Genomic DNA, 18,094 nt, shown 5'->3' on the forward strand with positions numbered 1-18,094 from the left:
GCCACATATTCTTGCAATATCAAGATAGATTCACGAACTTACCAATCATGTTCTTTCGTGAAGGTATGAGCAATAATGATAATAATTTAATGTGCAAATGAAAGAAGGTCCATAGCATCAGATGATTAAGTGTTCTAAGTGTAACTCAACAATATTCAATTTTTGTATTCAACTTCCTTAAATGACTAAGCATAATCTTTGGGTTTAAGTTGTATGTAAGATATCCCTTCCAATTTGAACACTGTATTTGGAGTGTTTGTATGCTACTTGTTGCACCTGCAATCATCAGTCCTATCTTTGACTTCTCTCACTGCATTTGCAATGAATTTTATTGGAGATGGAAGCACTTCTTGCAGTGTCCAGTTACCGAAGGAAGTGATGCCTTAAAAAAAATGTCTTCCAATCAATCTCCCTAAACAGGTTAATGGTTGTCAATAATTCAATTGTTCTTTGCAGAATGAATGGTGCTATCAATTAAATATTTTCATTTTGGTGCATTCTATACTTGGAATTGGAAATCAATTATTGCTGGTTTGTCATCTTTTGGTGAGAGCAAGGCAATCATATTCTTAGATGCTGTTCACATTAGAATTAATGGAGAAAGTAATATATTAAAGAAGAAAAAAAATACAAACGTTCTCTTTATCTATAATTTTGTATCTATTGCTTGGCTATTTCTGTTACATCCTTTTCTTTGAGTACCCAATCCTTTTCTTTTTTACTATTTGGCTAGGCAAAAGGACCGGAGTTTTGATTGCGACTGAGCTAGCTAGCTAGTTCTTATCCAGGACAACTTAATGTCAATCACTAGCCCATTTGTAAACTGTTAGAAATTAATGATACAAAATTACAAATAATTGTTGCATGATTATATTACTATTTCCTCATGCATTCTATCAAAGCAGGTGGTCTTAAAAATTCCACATCATGGGTCTACTTATTAAGAGAGAGCTTAAACATTTGGATCAATTACTTAATTTATCAATTAACCTTGGTTTGGTCAAACTACAGCTTACCGGGTCCAAAGGGTTATTGGTTCAACTACAAGTTTCTCACTTTTTAAGTTCAGACTTCAAGGAATGGCAAGCTCAGCTGGATTTAAATACGGAGATTGGTTTAATGAGTTGCAGCAACATTTGAAATGGGTGTGTTAATCAGCTGATATCTCAAGTGGGTCCACCTGGAGGATGAGAAGTCGTTGTGTTGGGGTCAATGTCAAGTTAAGTTGGCGATATAAAATGTCAAAACACTGGTAGTTTACTCTTGGCGCGCATTGAAACAGTCAAAGATAGAAGATATTTTATGCAGTTTTTATACCAATGTTTGGTCCCACTTCCTTACAGTCAACGAAAATTCAGAAGAAAAATTTATTATGTTACGAAAATTGAATTTCAAGGTTCAGTTTTTCTTCTTGTTTTTATATGTGAGAGAGAGAGAGAGAGAGAGAGAGAGAGAGAGAGAGAGAGAGAATTGGTCCTTTGTTGGAGTCTTTATCAATTTTTAAATTTGCAGCCAGCCTTGCTTTGTCCTCTCTCACTCTTTTGCGTTTATATTTGTGTGTGTTTGTGTCTGATCATGTGCATGTGTGTGTCGTTTGCTGGTGCTTCTCAGTAATGGAGTTATGCAGAATCTATTTCCTTCTTTTTTGGGCTTTTCAGCTTGTGTATGCACAAAAAACAACTGATCCTAATGAAGGTTCTCTTAGCTGTTTAAAAATCCAGAAACTTGTCGAAGTTGAATATCATTTATACTTATTTAAGGTTTTTTTTTTAATTCTAACTACACCTTTTGTTGGTCAGTGGACGCTCTCAATAAGATTATAATTCACTGGAACTTAAGTGGAAAATTGAATCTCACCACAGACCCTTGTAGCCAGAATGCCTCATGGGCTCCTGAAAATGCGAATCCCCGCGTCGCTTGTGACTGCACTGGCAGCACCTGCCACATCACTAACCTGTTAGTTCTCCATTATCATTTTTAAACTGTTACATATATTGTTGTTGTGCTAAGGAAATTTCCAATTTTCAATTTGATGCAGGAAGATATATGCTTTAGACATTTTTGGTGAAATACCCCAAGAACTATTTCTGCTAAAGGAGCTAATGGACTTGTGAGGGATTAAATTCTTAAGCTTTAAGTACCTTTTGTTGCTTTGATGTGATTAAGATTGTAATCTTGCATAATGATGCAGGAATCTGGGTCAAAATGTACTGAGTGGGCCCTTACCAGCTGAAATTGGACAACTATCAAAGATGCAATACCTGTAGCTGCTAAACTTCTTATTTGTATCAATTTACAACTGTTCTTATTATTTTAGGTGTATTAATATTTTTTTTATGCTGACTGATTGAACAGTAGCCTAGGCATAAACAATCTGACAGGTCCAGTGCCTCCAGAGCTTGGCAATTTAAACAAGTTGATTTCCCTGTAAGTACATATTTGCAGTTTTCATATGCCTTTTTAGTTTTTCTTTTTTCCCTTTATTTATGAGTTCTTTTTGTTAACCCTTTTCTGAATCCATTTATTAGAACGTACATTAATTGTAAAAGTTTCTCATATGTTACAGAAGTTTTAGCTCAAACAATTTCAATGGAACATTACCCATGCAGCTTGGAATGTTGACCTCCTTAAAGCAGCTGTAAGTTTTATACATACTTGTCAAACTCGAAGTAACTTTTTCTTGTTAGCTATGCAGTCTCATTCTTTACCTATATTGTTTCAGGTACATTGATAGCAGTGGAGTAAGTGGACCAATACCACAAGAACTTGCAAACTTAAAAGCCCTTCAAACTCTGTACTTATATATCTCTTTTTTATAGATCGGTATACAGTGCTTTTGAAATTTGGAAGAGTTTGATTATGTTAGTTGTAAATTCATTTATGGATTGATCTATTCTTGTTCAGATGGGCATCTGATAATGGCTTTACTGGAATTCTTCCAGAATTCTTTGGGAATCTTACAGAACTGATAGACCTGTGTGCATCGATTTCCCTAGCATTACTATAATTTCAAAATTAATTTGAGGTTTCTTCTTTACATTAAGGTATTTAACATATAAAATGTTGACTGATGCACTTTATCTTTTACAGTCGACTTCAAGGTACATCACTTGAAGGCCCAATCCCAGGAAGTTTTGGTGCTCTAACAAAGCTAGTGAACCTGTAAGGCCTCAAGAACATGAGCTTCTATATTTTTCTGTGTCTTTTGCATTGCTAACCGTTGCCATTAAATTGTTTCCTCCCCTTTACAAGCATTTCCTGACTTACATGTCACATCACTTGTAGTTTTGAGGTGGGAGGCGGGGATTGGTGGGAGTAAATAAGTGATGAGGCTGACAGCCTAATCACAAAATTTTTGAGTATGTAGTATGGACAAGCCATCAACAAACAAAGATTAAATAGAAGAGGCGAAGGATAAAGAAACACCTTGATTTTCATCTGCTAAAAATAGCTGATTTTGAATATAGTGTTTACTAGAGAGCTTAATCTTTCATTCCACTTTGTACTGTTTTTTAGATAGGAATGCCACATATCACTTATCAGATCATGTTACATATAATTAATTATCACTTGCCGTCAGATTTTCTTGTGGTGTTATTCATGTTTATGCTTTTTCTGACTCATTTGAGATTTTTTTTTTGGTACAAAATTGGAATTTCTGATATGCTTGTGTTCTTAAATAGGAGAATTGGTGATCTAAGTAAGGAGGACTCTACTCTTGATTTCTTGGAGACCCAAACAAGTTTGTCCATACTGTAAGATGCTCTATGTTTTAGATATTTCTAACAGGAACTTTGTTCTTTTCTTTTTTCATAAATATCTTATTAAATTTCTCAACTTTTTCATAGATCTCTAAGAAACTGCCGAGTGTCTGGTGAAATTCCAGAGCGGATTGGCACATTTGCTAAGTTGCAATACCTGTAAGTAACCTTGACATATGTTTGTTCATATGATTAGAATCATTCACTTGTGTATTGTTGAATTACCGATTGTCCCAAAAGTTTAAGTTATTAGAAAATTGTGAATTTAATCACTTAACCATAAGTCTAACACTCCCTCTCACTTGTGGGCCTAAACTTCCCTTTAATAAGTGGGGGCCCAACAAGTGGGAATTTAATATTTTAAATGGGAGGTAGAGTAAAGCTAGGGATCGAACTCAGGATTTCCTGCTCTGATACTATGTTGAATTACCGATTATCCCAAAAGCTTAAGCTGTTAGGAAATGGTGAATTTAATCACTTAACCATAAGTCTAACATGTATGTTTCTTTGTTCTTTTTTATGAAATAATAATGGTTTCCCCTTTTCTATATAAATTTTATGTGAATTTTTTCTCTGAAGGACTCTTGCTGATTTTTACCTCCTATAATGGAAATGAAATCACAATGACAGGGACTTAAGCTTCAACAAGTTGACAGGCCAAATACCAAACTCATTCCAAAATTTTTCTTTATTGCAAAATTTGTAAGTAAACTAAATTTGGCTCTTTGCATTCAACATTATAATTAAGGCATTATCAATCCAACAGGAATTGCATGATTGAATGTGTTACAGTTTCAATTTTTTCTCTCATATATATCTGACAATGTGAAAATATATTGAAATTCTCTCCGTTAGAAAATCTTGATCACTATTGTAGTTGGTTCAATTATCTTTCTGTTTCCTATCTTATATCCATATCTGCAGTACTTCAGAAAGCATCACTCATTTGACAACATCAAGAAGTATATTAGTACATGATGATGTCATTCATTTCCCACTCTAAATGGGCCAATAATCATTTTCTAACCTTTACTAGAATGACAAAACAGAATGATTTAAATCAGGCAGAATGGATTCACTCAACAATCTTATATGTGACCCATTCAAACTGTCTTTCAAATCATTAAGGAAAATAAGTAAGCCATATATTGGTGACACAAGATGGAAACATATCACAGGCTTTGTTTATTTGAAATAAAAATGCATTCACTTTCACAAAAGATTCTTTGTTTGATCATATGATCAGAAAGGAACTTGTTATTTTTTTTTGTTGGGGGGGGGGGGGGGGGGGGTATACTTTAATCTATCAATGCCATTCTATATTGTTTATTAAGAATTTCCTTTAAAAATAATCTCTTTATGTGTCTCAGATATCTTGGAAACAACAACTTGAGTGGAGATCTGCCTTCAAATATCATAAGTCCCGACCTCATGGCATTGTAAGTGCAACCTTCAACTTAGATATTGCTCTGACTGCCAATATCGCAGATGTGGTGTCTTTTAATTCTGGTTTTGATGCCTTATTAAGTCACTGTTAAGTGCTAACTGAGTTTCTTTTTGAATATTTTAAAATTTCTTTCATGAAGTCTTGAGTTGCTATTTCTCAAAATAGTCAATCACTGATATTATTGACTGGTCTAGAAAGAGTACAATCTACAATATCAATGCAGTGCTCTTGCTAAGCCAGAGTCTTGTTGTAAGAAAATATGTCTTTCTCTAGCCTTCAAAGATCTTTCAAATCTGTAGAAAGTGAAATTATATAACCGTAAGAAGAAGCATGTTATGCTTCTATACCTGCTGTAAAATTTTTAATTCTAGTCACCAGATTGTAACACTAAGATGTACAATATTCTGGTTTTCTGGGCAGAGATGTCTCTTTCAATCCCATCTCCGGAAATTTACCTCCAAATTTCGCAAAAGTAGGATTTTCAATGTAAGTTTATCTTTCCTTTTTATTTCTTAAGACTATATGATGATACACTATGGACCAGTGATAGAATGCTGTTTGAAAGTTTTGTGTCTTGTCATTGAATTATCTTGTGGCATTATTTTGCAAGAAATAACTACCTTTTTGTATTCAGGAATGTTCTCAGGACATCCATCAATGCAAATAGTTTACTGGACAGGTGAGGTTTTGTTTTGTTTGTTTGTTTGTTTTTTGTGTTTTGGGCGGGGGGGTGGTTATAAGTTAGTATTATACACCAACTGGAGCTTCCACTCTTATGCCATTATTGTTTTTCCTCATCAAGTTAACAAATCAATATCATTTCCAGAAACACAATGTTCGTATCTTTTGTATAAAGAGCTGCATCTTCTAACCAAAATGAAAGATTAGAACAAGTGAATAAAGTGCATAGTTCTGACTTCTGACCATTCCATACCCAAAAATAGGAGCTTAAAAGAAACCATTATTAGAACCTCAGTAAAGTGGATTGTAATTTCAATGGTTTGAGATTCTCTATCTGTTTTCATGTGTATTAGCCATAATTGGACTCATTATACTACCTTTTTTCTTGTTGCTTCATGCTTCAAGCCTTCAAATAGCAATCAAAATTCTTCAGTTCTGAACAAAAACAGAATATTTACTGATCCAGGGGTTGTGTATATGAATATCTTCCTAGTAAACTTATGATTCCAAGGTAAACTTTTCTGATCATTTTAATGGTCATTGATGTAGGAAGGCAATTGGGATGCTGCAATGCCTCCAAAACGAGTGCACTAACCAAGTTCAAGCCTGTGAGTACAATTTGTGTTTTTTCCTCATTTACACTGATTTGACCATCGTGTAAACCACTTGGATACATTACAACTTTGACAAAAGAATGAAATGTTACAAGAAGACTTTAATTAGAAAATTTAGATCAGCATTCGAGATTTAGAACATTAAGACATTCTGCTGTCCAGAGTATTAAGTAGCACATGTTTTTAAGTGGTTAAAAAAATACAAAATTTCATGAGCATTAATTCAAATTGGGCATGGCTGGTCCGAGGGGCTTTGCTTTGATTTAAAGAGTATTCCATGGTTAAATTTAGTCTTCAATATATACTATGCCTTATAGTGCTGAATTGTGTACTCTTAAGTACTTCCCTAATTTTGTCACAAACAACCATTGAAGAATGAGAAATAGCTCACTTTCTAGGAATAATAAAAAGCTTCTAGTGTCTTCCAACTTCTGTATCTTTATTGGAAACTGGAATGAAATGAAATGAACAAGTACACTTTCCTTCAAATTTCTATGTAGTAATCAGACATGGAAGTTCTGAACTTAAAAATGAAACTTTAGGAGCTAACCTAGTAAAAAGGAATGCAAACGGGAAAAAAATGCTAATAGTTTTCCAGAAGTTAAGAAATTTTTTTACTTTCTAGCTCAAGTTGTTCATATAATTTTGGAAAACATAATTCTGTTGCAGCTTCATTTTCTATTAAATGTGGAGGCATGGAACAAACATCTTCATCTGGCATCAAATTTGATAATGATTCTGAAAGTCTGAGAGCTGCTTCACTGTACACAAACTCTAATGATCAGTGGGCAGTAAGCAACACTGGAAACTTCATTTCCAATCCAAATGGACCTCAATATATAGTAACGACTGAAACCCAAATAACCAATACTTTAGATTCCGAATTATATAAAACAGCAAGGATTTCATCAAGCTCACTGAGGTACTATGGCCTCGGTTTGGAGAATGGAAAGTACAATGTTGAGCTTCACTTTGCAGAGATAACAATGGATGATTCTCAATCCTGGAAAGGTCTCGGGAGGCGATTATTTGATATTTACATTCAGGTACAGTGGAAAAATTTAATTGCAAAGGCAAACACTTCCTTTACTATGAATATCACAAAGTTGGAGCCAACAAAATTGTGGTAAAAAGATTATTTGAATACTTAATCCTGTAATGTACATTTAACTTGGTTCTACTCCTCTGGAACAGAAAAATCTGGTATTATACCTTTTTTTAACTATAGGAAAAACATTAAAGTCATAGACACCATTTATAGGTAAAGAATATGCAAACTGATTTGACATATGGAAACTCAATACTTTAAGGAAAATTTGATAACTTTACAACTAATATTCAGATCACCTGTAAGACTTCTGCATTACACGATATCAATAGAATAACCACATTTACATTTTTCTGTTTTAAATATTTATCTGATATGTGTTTCTGCATAAACTGCCAATGACCCATTGACCCTTGTGTTTTTCATTTTAATTGATACAGAGCTATTATTACAGGAAAAGAACTTAGCCAATTAACTCTAGCTAAAATGGCACTTCCCCCCTCCATTCTAATGGGATGGAGGGTGAGCTTATAACTTACCAATAAAAAAAAAATTAGGAAAATAACTTCAAGGCACATATTTTCCTGTGCTTTTAGCCTTGTTTTATAGCTTTTGTCAATATGTTCTAATGCTGCAATTGGCTAAAGGGTGAGAGAGTTGTCCAAGACTTCAACATTCAGAAAGAAGCTGGAGGATCCAAAAGAGCCTTGATCAAAACATTCGAGGCCAATGTAACAAAAACAATCATTGAGATCCACTTCTTCTGGGCTGGAAAAGGCACTTGCTGCATCCCATTTCAGAGCACATATGGACCGTTAGTGTCAGCAATCCATGTTTATCAAGGTTATTTATATCTTTTCCTGTTATTTATTACTTACAATTGCATTTTTCCTAAGTCAATTATTTTAAGGTGTTGCTTATTTGTTCCTAAACTCAATTTCTTCCTTAGCCTCTAATGCTGGCTTTTCTGCCAAACGGGACAAGAAGCGCGTAGGAAAACTTTTTGGAATAGCAGTTGGAAGTGCAGCTGGTTTTTTGATAATGTCATCCATATTCTACTTATGGTGGATTAAGGATAAATCCGGACACATGCAAGTACACACAAACTCACCAAGCAAGGGATATTTCCATTAACATGGTCCCAATTGATGCTGTTTAAAAAAGCTACATGTTGGCTTTGTGTGCTTTTTTCGTTGTCAAGAATCATTTTCCCTGTCTTTAAAAAAATAGGTTCCTCTTTAGTGATCCTAAAGCTTTCTAGCAAAGTATGATGGTTGTGATCAAGGAAGGCCATCTACTTGATATGAAACCTGATGTAAATTGGATGGGAAAACTAGATTGTCAACTATTGAAATGGGTTATGAAGTCAACATCTTAGTTTCATAGGATTGTTCTTCAGTATATATTCCTTCTTTTTCTGTCAGTGGATGGCATGACAAAATAAGACAATTGAAACTGCATGGGAATGAAACTTTTCACAAAAGAATCAGTTTAAATTGTTCTTAATTTTTAATATTGAATATCTTGCTTTCAACCAAACCAGTTTCAGGACATGACTCGAAAAAAAAAAAAAAAAAAAAATCTGGTCCTTACACCTTGGTCTTGACAAATTTGTCAATTGCTCATAGAGTTTATAAAAATAATAATTATAAAAACACAACACCAAAGGTTGAGATGGCCGAGTTGGTCTAAGGCGCCAGATTAAGGTTCTGGTCCGAAAGAGCGTGGGTTCAAATCCCACTCTCAACAAAACTTTTTGTTTTTATGGTTTTTCAGTTTCGACTTTCGAGTCTTCTCTGTTGCTGACACAAAAATTATAGAAAAACGGTCGATCTCGATCACGATGGGACTCGAACCCACAATCTCCCGCTCCGGAGGCGAGCGCCTTATCCATTAGGCCACGCGATCTCATGATGTCCAATGCACTTCTATTATTATTCTCATTTGCTATCTCGGTTTTCTATTTTTTCCTGCCTACCTATTTTGACATCCTTTGCAATAACTTTATGCCGTTGGAAATGTGCCGGCCGAAATATACTGCAATACATTCCCCTGGATTTATATAGGGCTTAACTTGTGTCCAGTGGCCATTAGGCTATTGGATTGCAGATATGTGTCTGTATTCTGATGTATCTAGTGGCAATTGTCACTGGATACAAGGCCTTTCTATTTTTATATATATATATATATATGTGGTATATTTGGCATGATTAATTTTGTCAATTTATTTTTGCTACTATTTATAGGCTCCTCTGTATTTTTTGATATTATTTATGGGTCTTACTATACTATTTTAGTTAACTTTTACCTTTATCTACGGTACTTTCAACCAAAAATTTTTAATTTCAATAAAATAAGCGAATCTTAAACAGACCCATAGTTTTGGCCTTTTATGAAGCCTTCAAAAGCAAATTAATTCAATGCTTAATTTCACATAAATCCTTCAATTATATTTCACTGCTTCAATATATCTCCTAAACCCAACAGACCTACCAAGGCTATACATATAATTATCCATATGAAAGTTTTTTTGTAAAGATAGTGTAAGGACACGATTTTCAGCCCAGGCCCAAAATGTATGGAATACTGGCCCAGTGAATCCAGTACAATAAATTTGTAGAGAGTGAGTAGAAGAACTAGGCTTTAGTGAATGGGATAACAGTTATAATGAGTTTCCAAGACAATCAAACAGAAATGAACCAAGTTTGTACAAGAGAGTTTATCCTCGGCACAATCCGAGGAGATCTGTTCCAGTATATATTAGATGATAATGGTTACAGGAGTTGTTGAGATTGCTACAGTGCTTTCTCTTCTCCCTTTCTCTTCGATCTCTGGGGTCTCTACCCTTATTTATACTACATATCTTCCTTCATCTCTACCCTACACGTGGATAGTTGATGGTTTATGCTAATACTTGTCCCATCAGCCCCCTCTAGAAGTCTTCTGGGGTGGTTGTAAGGCTGCAATAATATTGTGCAGAGATCACTTCCTCATCAATGCGGCCAGAGAGTTAGCTGGGGTGCATTCAATTCCGTGATAGCAGTTTTTCCCAAGATATTTTGGGATTCTTCTCTGTCTTTTGTTCTTGCAATGATTATCTATATTTCCAAAACTTCATGGATCGCACCTCTAAATGCAAGGCATCCTTTACGGACCTCAGCCTTGGCTAACCGAGGACAAATTCATCCTCGGCACAAACTCCTAGGCCATTATGTTCAATATTATCTTCCTTATCCACTAGTATGGGTTTCCTTGGCTATACTTACCCATTCTTGGACGGCCCCTTATCCTCGGCTTGGACCTTAAGCCCAAAACCCAATTGTATGATCTGGGCCCATGACCCCACAGATAGATATAATAAGTATATAACTATTCAATACAAAAACTATTACTTGTATCTTTCCACAATATAAAAGAGTAGACCACTTGAAATATATAATAGACTCATTCTCAAAAAAGAAAAAGAAAAAAAAGGAAATATATAATAGATGCATACTCTCAGTTTTATATTTATTGTTCTTGTCCCTTACTTCCTGTATATTGTATAACTTATGCCAAATTGTGATGAAATTTCACTCATTTTCATACGCATAGGTAAAATTACTTAAAATATAAAACCATTTAAATAAGCCTATATAAATAGTTAAATACTATTAGGGATGGCAAAAAGTACCCAACCCGTGGGTACTTAGCCAAATCCAACCCTAATGGGGCGGGTTTTACCCGACCTGTGAGATAACAGGGGCCTATCTCACACTTTCAAACCCTAATATCCTATCTCATTCTCTCAATCTCAGTTACTTGAGCTACCATCGTCTCTCAATCTCAGTCACTCTCACTGACCCACACAGCCACATGGCCTCACTGCCGGTAGTAAGTGGTCATGGTTTTATATTCCACTTACAATAGAAACTGATGTGGCTTACATTAAGCTCAAAGAAATAACACATTATCTTCTTAATTAAATACATTTTTTTAAACTTCACTCTTGGGCAGCAGATTGAGGTTTGAGGATCTTGGATTTCTATGATGCATTTCTTTTCATACACGTTCTAATGCAGCACAATATGGGCATTTGCATGATGGTTGGCCAAAGTTCCATGGTTCATATTATTATTATTATTATTATTATTTTTTTTTTTTTTTGAGAGTGCATATTATTTTCCTGTATTATAATAATGTAGAGTTTTAGATTGACACCCAATGTTTAAACAATTAATAAAAAATATGATTTAATGTAAAAATATGTTTTTTTATTCATTACTAAGATGAAGACTTTGCTTTTTTTGGTTGCTGAAACCTTCTTCGTTATAGGAAATTATAGCTGAATTGTTTGGTATATTATCTGCATAAACATGATTACGTAACTTTAGCTACTAATAACACAATATATGTTGAATTTATTGCCAAATAAGTAGCAACATAAATGTTCCTGTACCGGTTGTATATCTAACATTGTTGAGATCTCTCTTCTAAATTCAAATTGTTGTAACTTTTCAGATTAAAATAAATAAAGCAAGTTATTTATTTATTTATTTGATGAATAAGTTAATTTTAGATATTATGGGACAATTCAATTTTATATGTATTCATAATGAAAGGAAAAAAGTACCTGTTGTATCTTCTCTGCTTTCTTATTTGCTTAAATTGACATTGTTGTTGGACTTGAATATATTGAAGAATGTGTGTAGCAATTTGTTGCTTTTGGATTTATTTTGCATCCTTGCCTCTTTATCTTTCTATACATTGTTTATAAAATTCAACCAAAATAAAGAGAATTAGTGCAATACTTCTTGCAGACAAACAGAAGACTGAAGACCCCATTAAATTAAAAATATAAATTCTAATAATATATTAATATTATCTGCAACGTTAAACAAAGAGAAATAAATTAAAGCTTACCTTCCTTGTAGCCCAAAAACTCAGATTCTGTCGGGTATTACCTCGCCTCATTTCAGTTAAAGTCTAAACCTATTTTAACGGCTTTTGGTGGTGTAGAGCATGAATCATGTATTTCAATAATTCATCCAACAATTTGAGTGAGAGTGTGAGTAAGAATATACTACAATTAGGAAGCGTTTGATTTGCTGTGTACCTTTGATGTGACATTAAATTTATTTATTTATTTTATTTTTTCTAACATTACCATAATTTAAAATTACAAAATATATCACATTGTCTTAATCTCATCATCTTCTTAAATAATGTAATGTTGTATTCTTGTTTTGAGATTATATTCATGTAAAATTACATAGTGCCGGTTTGGATCCAGCTGAAAGTCAAGTCTGCGTTTTGCATTTTACTTTTTTTTTTTCTTTTTTTTTTTTCTTGCACCGTTTCTGCTTTAGGAGGACAAGAGTACTGTTCACATACTGTTGAGCACTGTTCATACACTGTTTGGCACTGTTTATGGGTTAAAAAATATTAAAAATGGATCCCACGATACTATTCACACATTTAAAAATAATTTTGCTACAGTGTTTTCAGTTTTCAGTTTTAGCAACAATAAGTTCAATCCAAACGGATCCATAATGTAACATTACGTGTAATGTAACATCAAACAAACTAAATGCCCCCTTAGAGATAGAGATGTTTCCATTCAAATATTGAAAACAATCCGGATGACTCTAAGCTTTAAGGGACAATTGATTTCTCAAAAAAAAAAAACTTTAAGGGACAATCATATATAAACGTAAGCAAATATTGTGATGTGCAAAGATGATTCCTGAGTCTTTCCCAATTCTAGACGTGATGCAGTTTCAACTTTCAACTCTATTAGTGAAATAACAAAATAATAAATGAAATTACATTTAAGTGAAAAACGGAATGTGTAATTGGAGGTTTTAGGGGTTATGCTGAGAATTTGAAATGGCAACCAACCTTAATGAATGACACGTAAACGTAATTACACACTTTGATTGGAGCTCATTTCAGGGGGAATCACCCATTTGGAGAGTTGTTTTTTTTAATAAGTGATATTGTGGGGGCAGAGAATTCGCGGGCCAGGCCCACTCTGCATTAGGGCCCAGGGCCCAAGCCGAGGAGAGCCATTGCCGAGGACGACCTCATGCTCGGCACCTCACGAAATGCCTGAAGAAAGGGGCAAACTGAATGTAGGGGCAGGGCAAGGGAAAAAGCTGCTAATATCATAATACAAAACCCTGTATCTGACAAGTCCATACTCTAAACCATACCCTTTAACTTTCCCAACGACCCCAAACCACTCTAGGTATGGGTTGACAGGACATGTCTGCACCCCAAAAAAGTGAAACTTACACGTGGACTCTAAAGGGGGAAACAAACACTAGTATAAAAGGAAAAACCCCCAGAAGAAAAAGAGGACTCCCTCCCCCGGTAAAAGGGAGAAAGGGAAGGATATAGGGCTCCTTGGACAGCGTCCGAGGACTTAAGTCCTACAACCCGTACTAATGGAGGGCTTAGCTAGTCAAGCCAAGCTCGCCCATATAAGAACTTCCCTAGACGCCACGATTAAACCGTCCACCTGTGCCCAAGGTCATGCCTTTCAAGCCCACTCTCTACAAATCATATTGTTGGGGCCCTTTGCATACGAGCCCAACGTCATTCTTGGGCTGTTAAATAAATCGTGTCCCTACAATTGGCGCCGTCTGTGGGAAAGGCTTGCGCGTTGGCTCAAGCGGGGGCGGAGTTGAGCTTTTGTCAAGCAAGGGTCTGCGAGGGTGCCTTCATTTCTAGCGACATGTTGTTGTTGTTCCAACATAAGTTCCCACTAGGAGCTATGCCTGGCAGTGCCAAGGGCACGGGCAATTCTAGGGGCTTCCAACATCAAGCCTTGTATGGTCCTCGGACTCAAGTCTCTGGGGAAACCAACTACTTAGAAGAAAAAAAAACTACAAGTTTTGGACAGAACCAAGGCTTTGTATGGTCCTCGAACTCAAGCCTCTGGGGAAACCAACTACTTAGAAGAAAATTACAAGTTTTGGACAGAATCAATGCCTTGTATGGTCCTCGGACTCAAGCCTCTGGGGAAACCAACTACTTAGAACAAAATTACAAGTTTTGGACAGAACCAAGGCCTTGTATGGTCCTCGGACTCAAGCCTCTGGGGAAACCAACTACTTAGAAGAAAAAAAACTACAAGTTTTGGACAGAACCAAGGCCTTGTATGGTCCTCGGACTCAAGCCTCTGGGGAAACCAACTACTTAGAAGAAAACTACAAGTTTTGGACAGAACCAAGGCCTTGTATGGTCCTCGGACTCAAGCCTCTGGGGAAACCAACTACTTAGAAGAAAACTACAAGTTTTGGACAGAACCAAGGCCTTGTATAGTCCTCGAACTCAAGCCTCTGGGGAAACCAACTACTTAGAAGAAAAAAAACTACAAGTTTTGGACAGAACCAAGGCCTTGTATGGTCCTCGGACTCAAGCCTCTGGGGAAACCAACAACTTAGAAGAAAATTACAAGTTTTGGACAGAACCAAGGCCTTGTATGGTCCTCGGACTCAAGCCTCTGGGGAAACCAACTACTTAGAAGAAAAAAAACTACAAGTTTTGGACAGAACCAAGGCCTTGTACGGTCCTCGGACTCAAGCCTCTGGGGAAACCAACTACTTAGAAGAAAACTACAAGTTTTGGACAGAACCAAGGCCTTGTATGGTCCTCGGACTCAAGCCTCTGGGGAAACCAACTACTTAGAACAAAATTACAAGTTTTGGACAGAACCAAGGCCTTGTATGGTCCTCGGACTCAAGCCTCTGGGGAAACCAACTACTTAGAACAAAATTACAAGTTTTGGACAGAACCAAGGCCTTGTATGGTCCTCGGACTCAAGCCTCTGGAAAAACCAACTACTTAGAAGAAAACTACAAGTTTTGGACAGAACCAAGGCCTTGTATGGTCCTCGGACTCAAGCCTCTGGGGAAACCAACTACTTAGAAGAAAACTACAAGTTTTGGACAGAACCAAGGCCTTGTATGGTCCTCGAACTCAAGCCTCTGGGGAAACCAACTACTTAGAAGAAAAAAAACTACAAGTTTTGGACAGAACCAAGGCCTTGTATGGTCCTCGGACTCAAGCCTCTGGGGAAACCAACTACTTAGAAGAAAATTACAAGTTTTGGACAGAACCAAGGCCTTGTATGGTCCTCGGACTCAAGCCTCTGGGGAAACCAACTACTTAGAAAAAAATTACAAGTTTTGAACAGAACCAAGGTCTTGTATGGTTATGGTTCTCGGACTCAAGCCTCTGGGGAAACCAACTACTTAGAAGAAAAGAAACTACAAGTTTTGGACAGAACCAAGGCCTTGTATGGTCCTCGGACACAAGCCTCTGGGGAAACCAACTACTTAGAAGAAAACTACAAGTTTTGGACAGAACCAAGGCCTTGTATGGTCCTCGGACTCAAGCCTCTGGGGAAACCAACTACTTAGAACAAAATTACAAGTTTTGGACAAAATCAAGGCCTTGTATGGTCCTCGGACTCAAGCCTCTGGGGAAACCAACTACTTAGAACAAAATTACAAGTTTTGGACAGAACCAAGGCCTTGTATGGTCCTCGGACTCAAGCCTCTGGGGAAACCAACTACTTAGAAGAAAACTACAAGTTTTGGACAGAACCAAGGCCTTGTATGGTCCTCGGACCCAAGCCTCTGGGGAAACCAACTACTTAGAAGAAAACTACAAGTTTTGGACAGAACCAAGGCCTTGTATGGTCCTCGGACTCAAGCCTCTGGGGAAACCAACTACTTAGAACAAAATTACAAGTTTTGGACAGAACCAAGGCCTTGTATGGTCCTCAGACTCAAGACTCTGGGGAAACCAACTACTTAGAACAAAATTACAAGTTTTGGACAGAACCAAGGCCTTGTATGGTCCTCGGACTCAAGCCTCTGGGGAAACCAACTACTTAGAAGAAAATTACAAGTTTTGGACAGAACCAAGGCCTTGTATGGTCCTCGGACTCAAGCCTCTGGGGAAACCAACTACTTAGAAGAAAACTACAAGTTTTGGACAGAACCAAGGCCTTGTATGGTCCTCGGACTCAAGCCTCTGGGGAAACCAACTACTTAGAAGAAAATTACAAGTTTTGGACAGAATCAATGCCTTGTATGGTCCTCGGACTCAAGCCTCTGGGGAAACCAACTACTTAGAACAAAATTACAAGTTTTGGACAGAACCAAGGCCTTGTATGGTCCTCGGACTCAAGCCTCTGGGGAAACCAACTACTTAGAAGAAAAAAAACTACAAGTTTTGGACAGAACCAAGGCCTTGTATGGTCCTCGGACTCAAGCCTCTGGGGAAACCAACTACTTAGAAGAAAACTACAAGTTTTGGACAGAACCAAGGCCTTGTATGGTCCTCGGACTCAAGCCTCTGGGGAAACCAACTACTTAGAAGAAAACTACAAGTTTTGGACAGAACCAAGGCCTTGTATAGTCCTCGAACTCAAGCCTCTGGGGAAACCAACTACTTAGAAGAAAAAAAACTACAAGTTTTGGACAGAACCAAGGCCTTGTATGGTCCTCGGACTCAAGCCTCTGGGGAAACCAACTACTTAGAAGATAATTACAAGTTTTGGACAGAACCAAGGCCTTGTATGGTCCTCGGACTCAAGCCTCTGGGGAAACCAACTACTTAGAAGAAAAAAAACTACAAGTTTTGGACAGAACCAAGGCCTTGTATGGTCCTCGGACTCAAGCCTCTGGGGAAACCAACTACTTAGAAGAAAACTACAAGTTTTTGACAGAACCAAGGCCTTGTATGGTCCTCGGACTCAAGCCTCTGGGGAAACCAACTACTTAGAACAAAATTACAAGTTTTGGACAGAACCAAGGCCTTGTATGGTCCTCGGACTCAAGCCTCTGGGGAAACCAACTACTTAGAACAAAATTACAAGTTTTGGACAGAACCAAGGCCTTGTATGGTCCTCGGACTCAAGCCTCTGGAGAAACCAACTACTTAGAAGAAAACTACAAGTTTTGGACAGAACCAAGGCCTTGTATGGTCCTCGGACTCAAGCCTCTGGGGAAACCAACTACTTAGAAGAAAATTACAAGTTTTGGACAGAACCAAGGCCTTGTATGGTCCTCGAACTCAAGCCTCTGGGGAAACCAACTACTTAGAAGAAAAAAAACTACAAGTTTTGGACAGAACCAAGGCCTTGTATGGTCCTCGGACTCAAGCCTCTGGGGAAACCAACTACTTAGAAGAAAATTACAAGTTTTGGACAGAACCAAGGCCTTGTATGGTCCTCGGACTCAAGCCTCTGGGGAAACCAACTACTTAGAAAAAAATTACAAGTTTTGAACAGAACCAAGGTCTTGTATGGTTCTCGGACTCAAGCCTCTGGGGAAACCAACTACTTAGAAGAAAAGAAACTACAAGTTTTGGACAGAACCAAGGCCTTGTATGGTCCTCGGACACAAGCCTCTGGGGAAACCAACTACTTAAAAGAAAACTACAAGTTTTGGACAGAACCAAGGCCTTGTATGGTCCTCGGACTCAAGCCTCTGGGGAAACCAACTACTTAGAACAAAATTACAAGTTTTGGACAAAATCAAGGCCT

General features: G+C 36.9%; 1 protein-coding gene and 2 non-coding genes across 3 annotated transcripts; 2 read left to right on the forward strand and 1 right to left on the reverse strand.

Moving 5' to 3' along the window:
* Positions 1-1,428: 1,428 nt before the first annotated feature.
* Positions 1,429-8,934, forward strand: LOC126712919 (probable LRR receptor-like serine/threonine-protein kinase At1g56130). The gene is made up of 19 exons (XM_050412458.1): positions 1,429-1,695; positions 1,800-1,956; positions 2,039-2,110; positions 2,192-2,263; positions 2,356-2,427; positions 2,567-2,638; positions 2,723-2,794; positions 2,905-2,976; positions 3,091-3,162; positions 3,684-3,755; positions 3,849-3,920; positions 4,392-4,463; positions 5,132-5,200; positions 5,629-5,694; positions 5,843-5,887; positions 6,439-6,497; positions 7,173-7,549; positions 8,199-8,394; positions 8,501-8,934. The coding sequence occupies exons 1-19, from the start codon at positions 1,614-1,616 to the stop codon at positions 8,683-8,685; spliced, it is 1,956 nt and encodes a 651-aa protein (XP_050268415.1). The 5' UTR covers positions 1,429-1,613; the 3' UTR covers positions 8,686-8,934.
* Positions 8,935-9,219: 285 nt separating this feature from the next.
* TRNAL-AAG (transfer RNA leucine (anticodon AAG)) lies at positions 9,220-9,300 on the forward strand. The gene has a single exon. It is a non-coding gene; the product is annotated as a tRNA-Leu (tRNA).
* An 86-nt stretch (positions 9,301-9,386) lies between these two features.
* TRNAR-CCG (transfer RNA arginine (anticodon CCG)) lies at positions 9,387-9,459 on the reverse strand. Its single transcript has one exon. It is a non-coding gene; the product is annotated as a tRNA-Arg (tRNA).
* Between the last annotated feature and the right edge of the window lie 8,635 nt (positions 9,460-18,094).

The sequence above is a fragment of the Quercus robur genome, chromosome 2 (genome assembly GCF_932294415.1).
Source record: "Quercus robur chromosome 2, dhQueRobu3.1, whole genome shotgun sequence".
Taxonomy (NCBI): domain Eukaryota; kingdom Viridiplantae; phylum Streptophyta; class Magnoliopsida; order Fagales; family Fagaceae; genus Quercus; species Quercus robur.

Bases quoted from the DNA above. Each gene is read 5' to 3' on its own strand.
- LOC126712919 (XM_050412458.1), top strand. From the start codon at position 1,614: ATGGAGTTATGCAGAATCTATTTCCTTCTTTTTTGGGCTTTTCAGCTT. The intron at 2,428-2,566 runs GTAAGTACATAT...CATATGTTACAG, and splicing joins TTAAACAAGTTGATTTCCCT to AAGTTTTAGCTCAAACAATT. The intron at 5,695-5,842 runs GTAAGTTTATCT...TTTTGTATTCAG, and splicing joins GCAAAAGTAGGATTTTCAAT to GAATGTTCTCAGGACATCCA.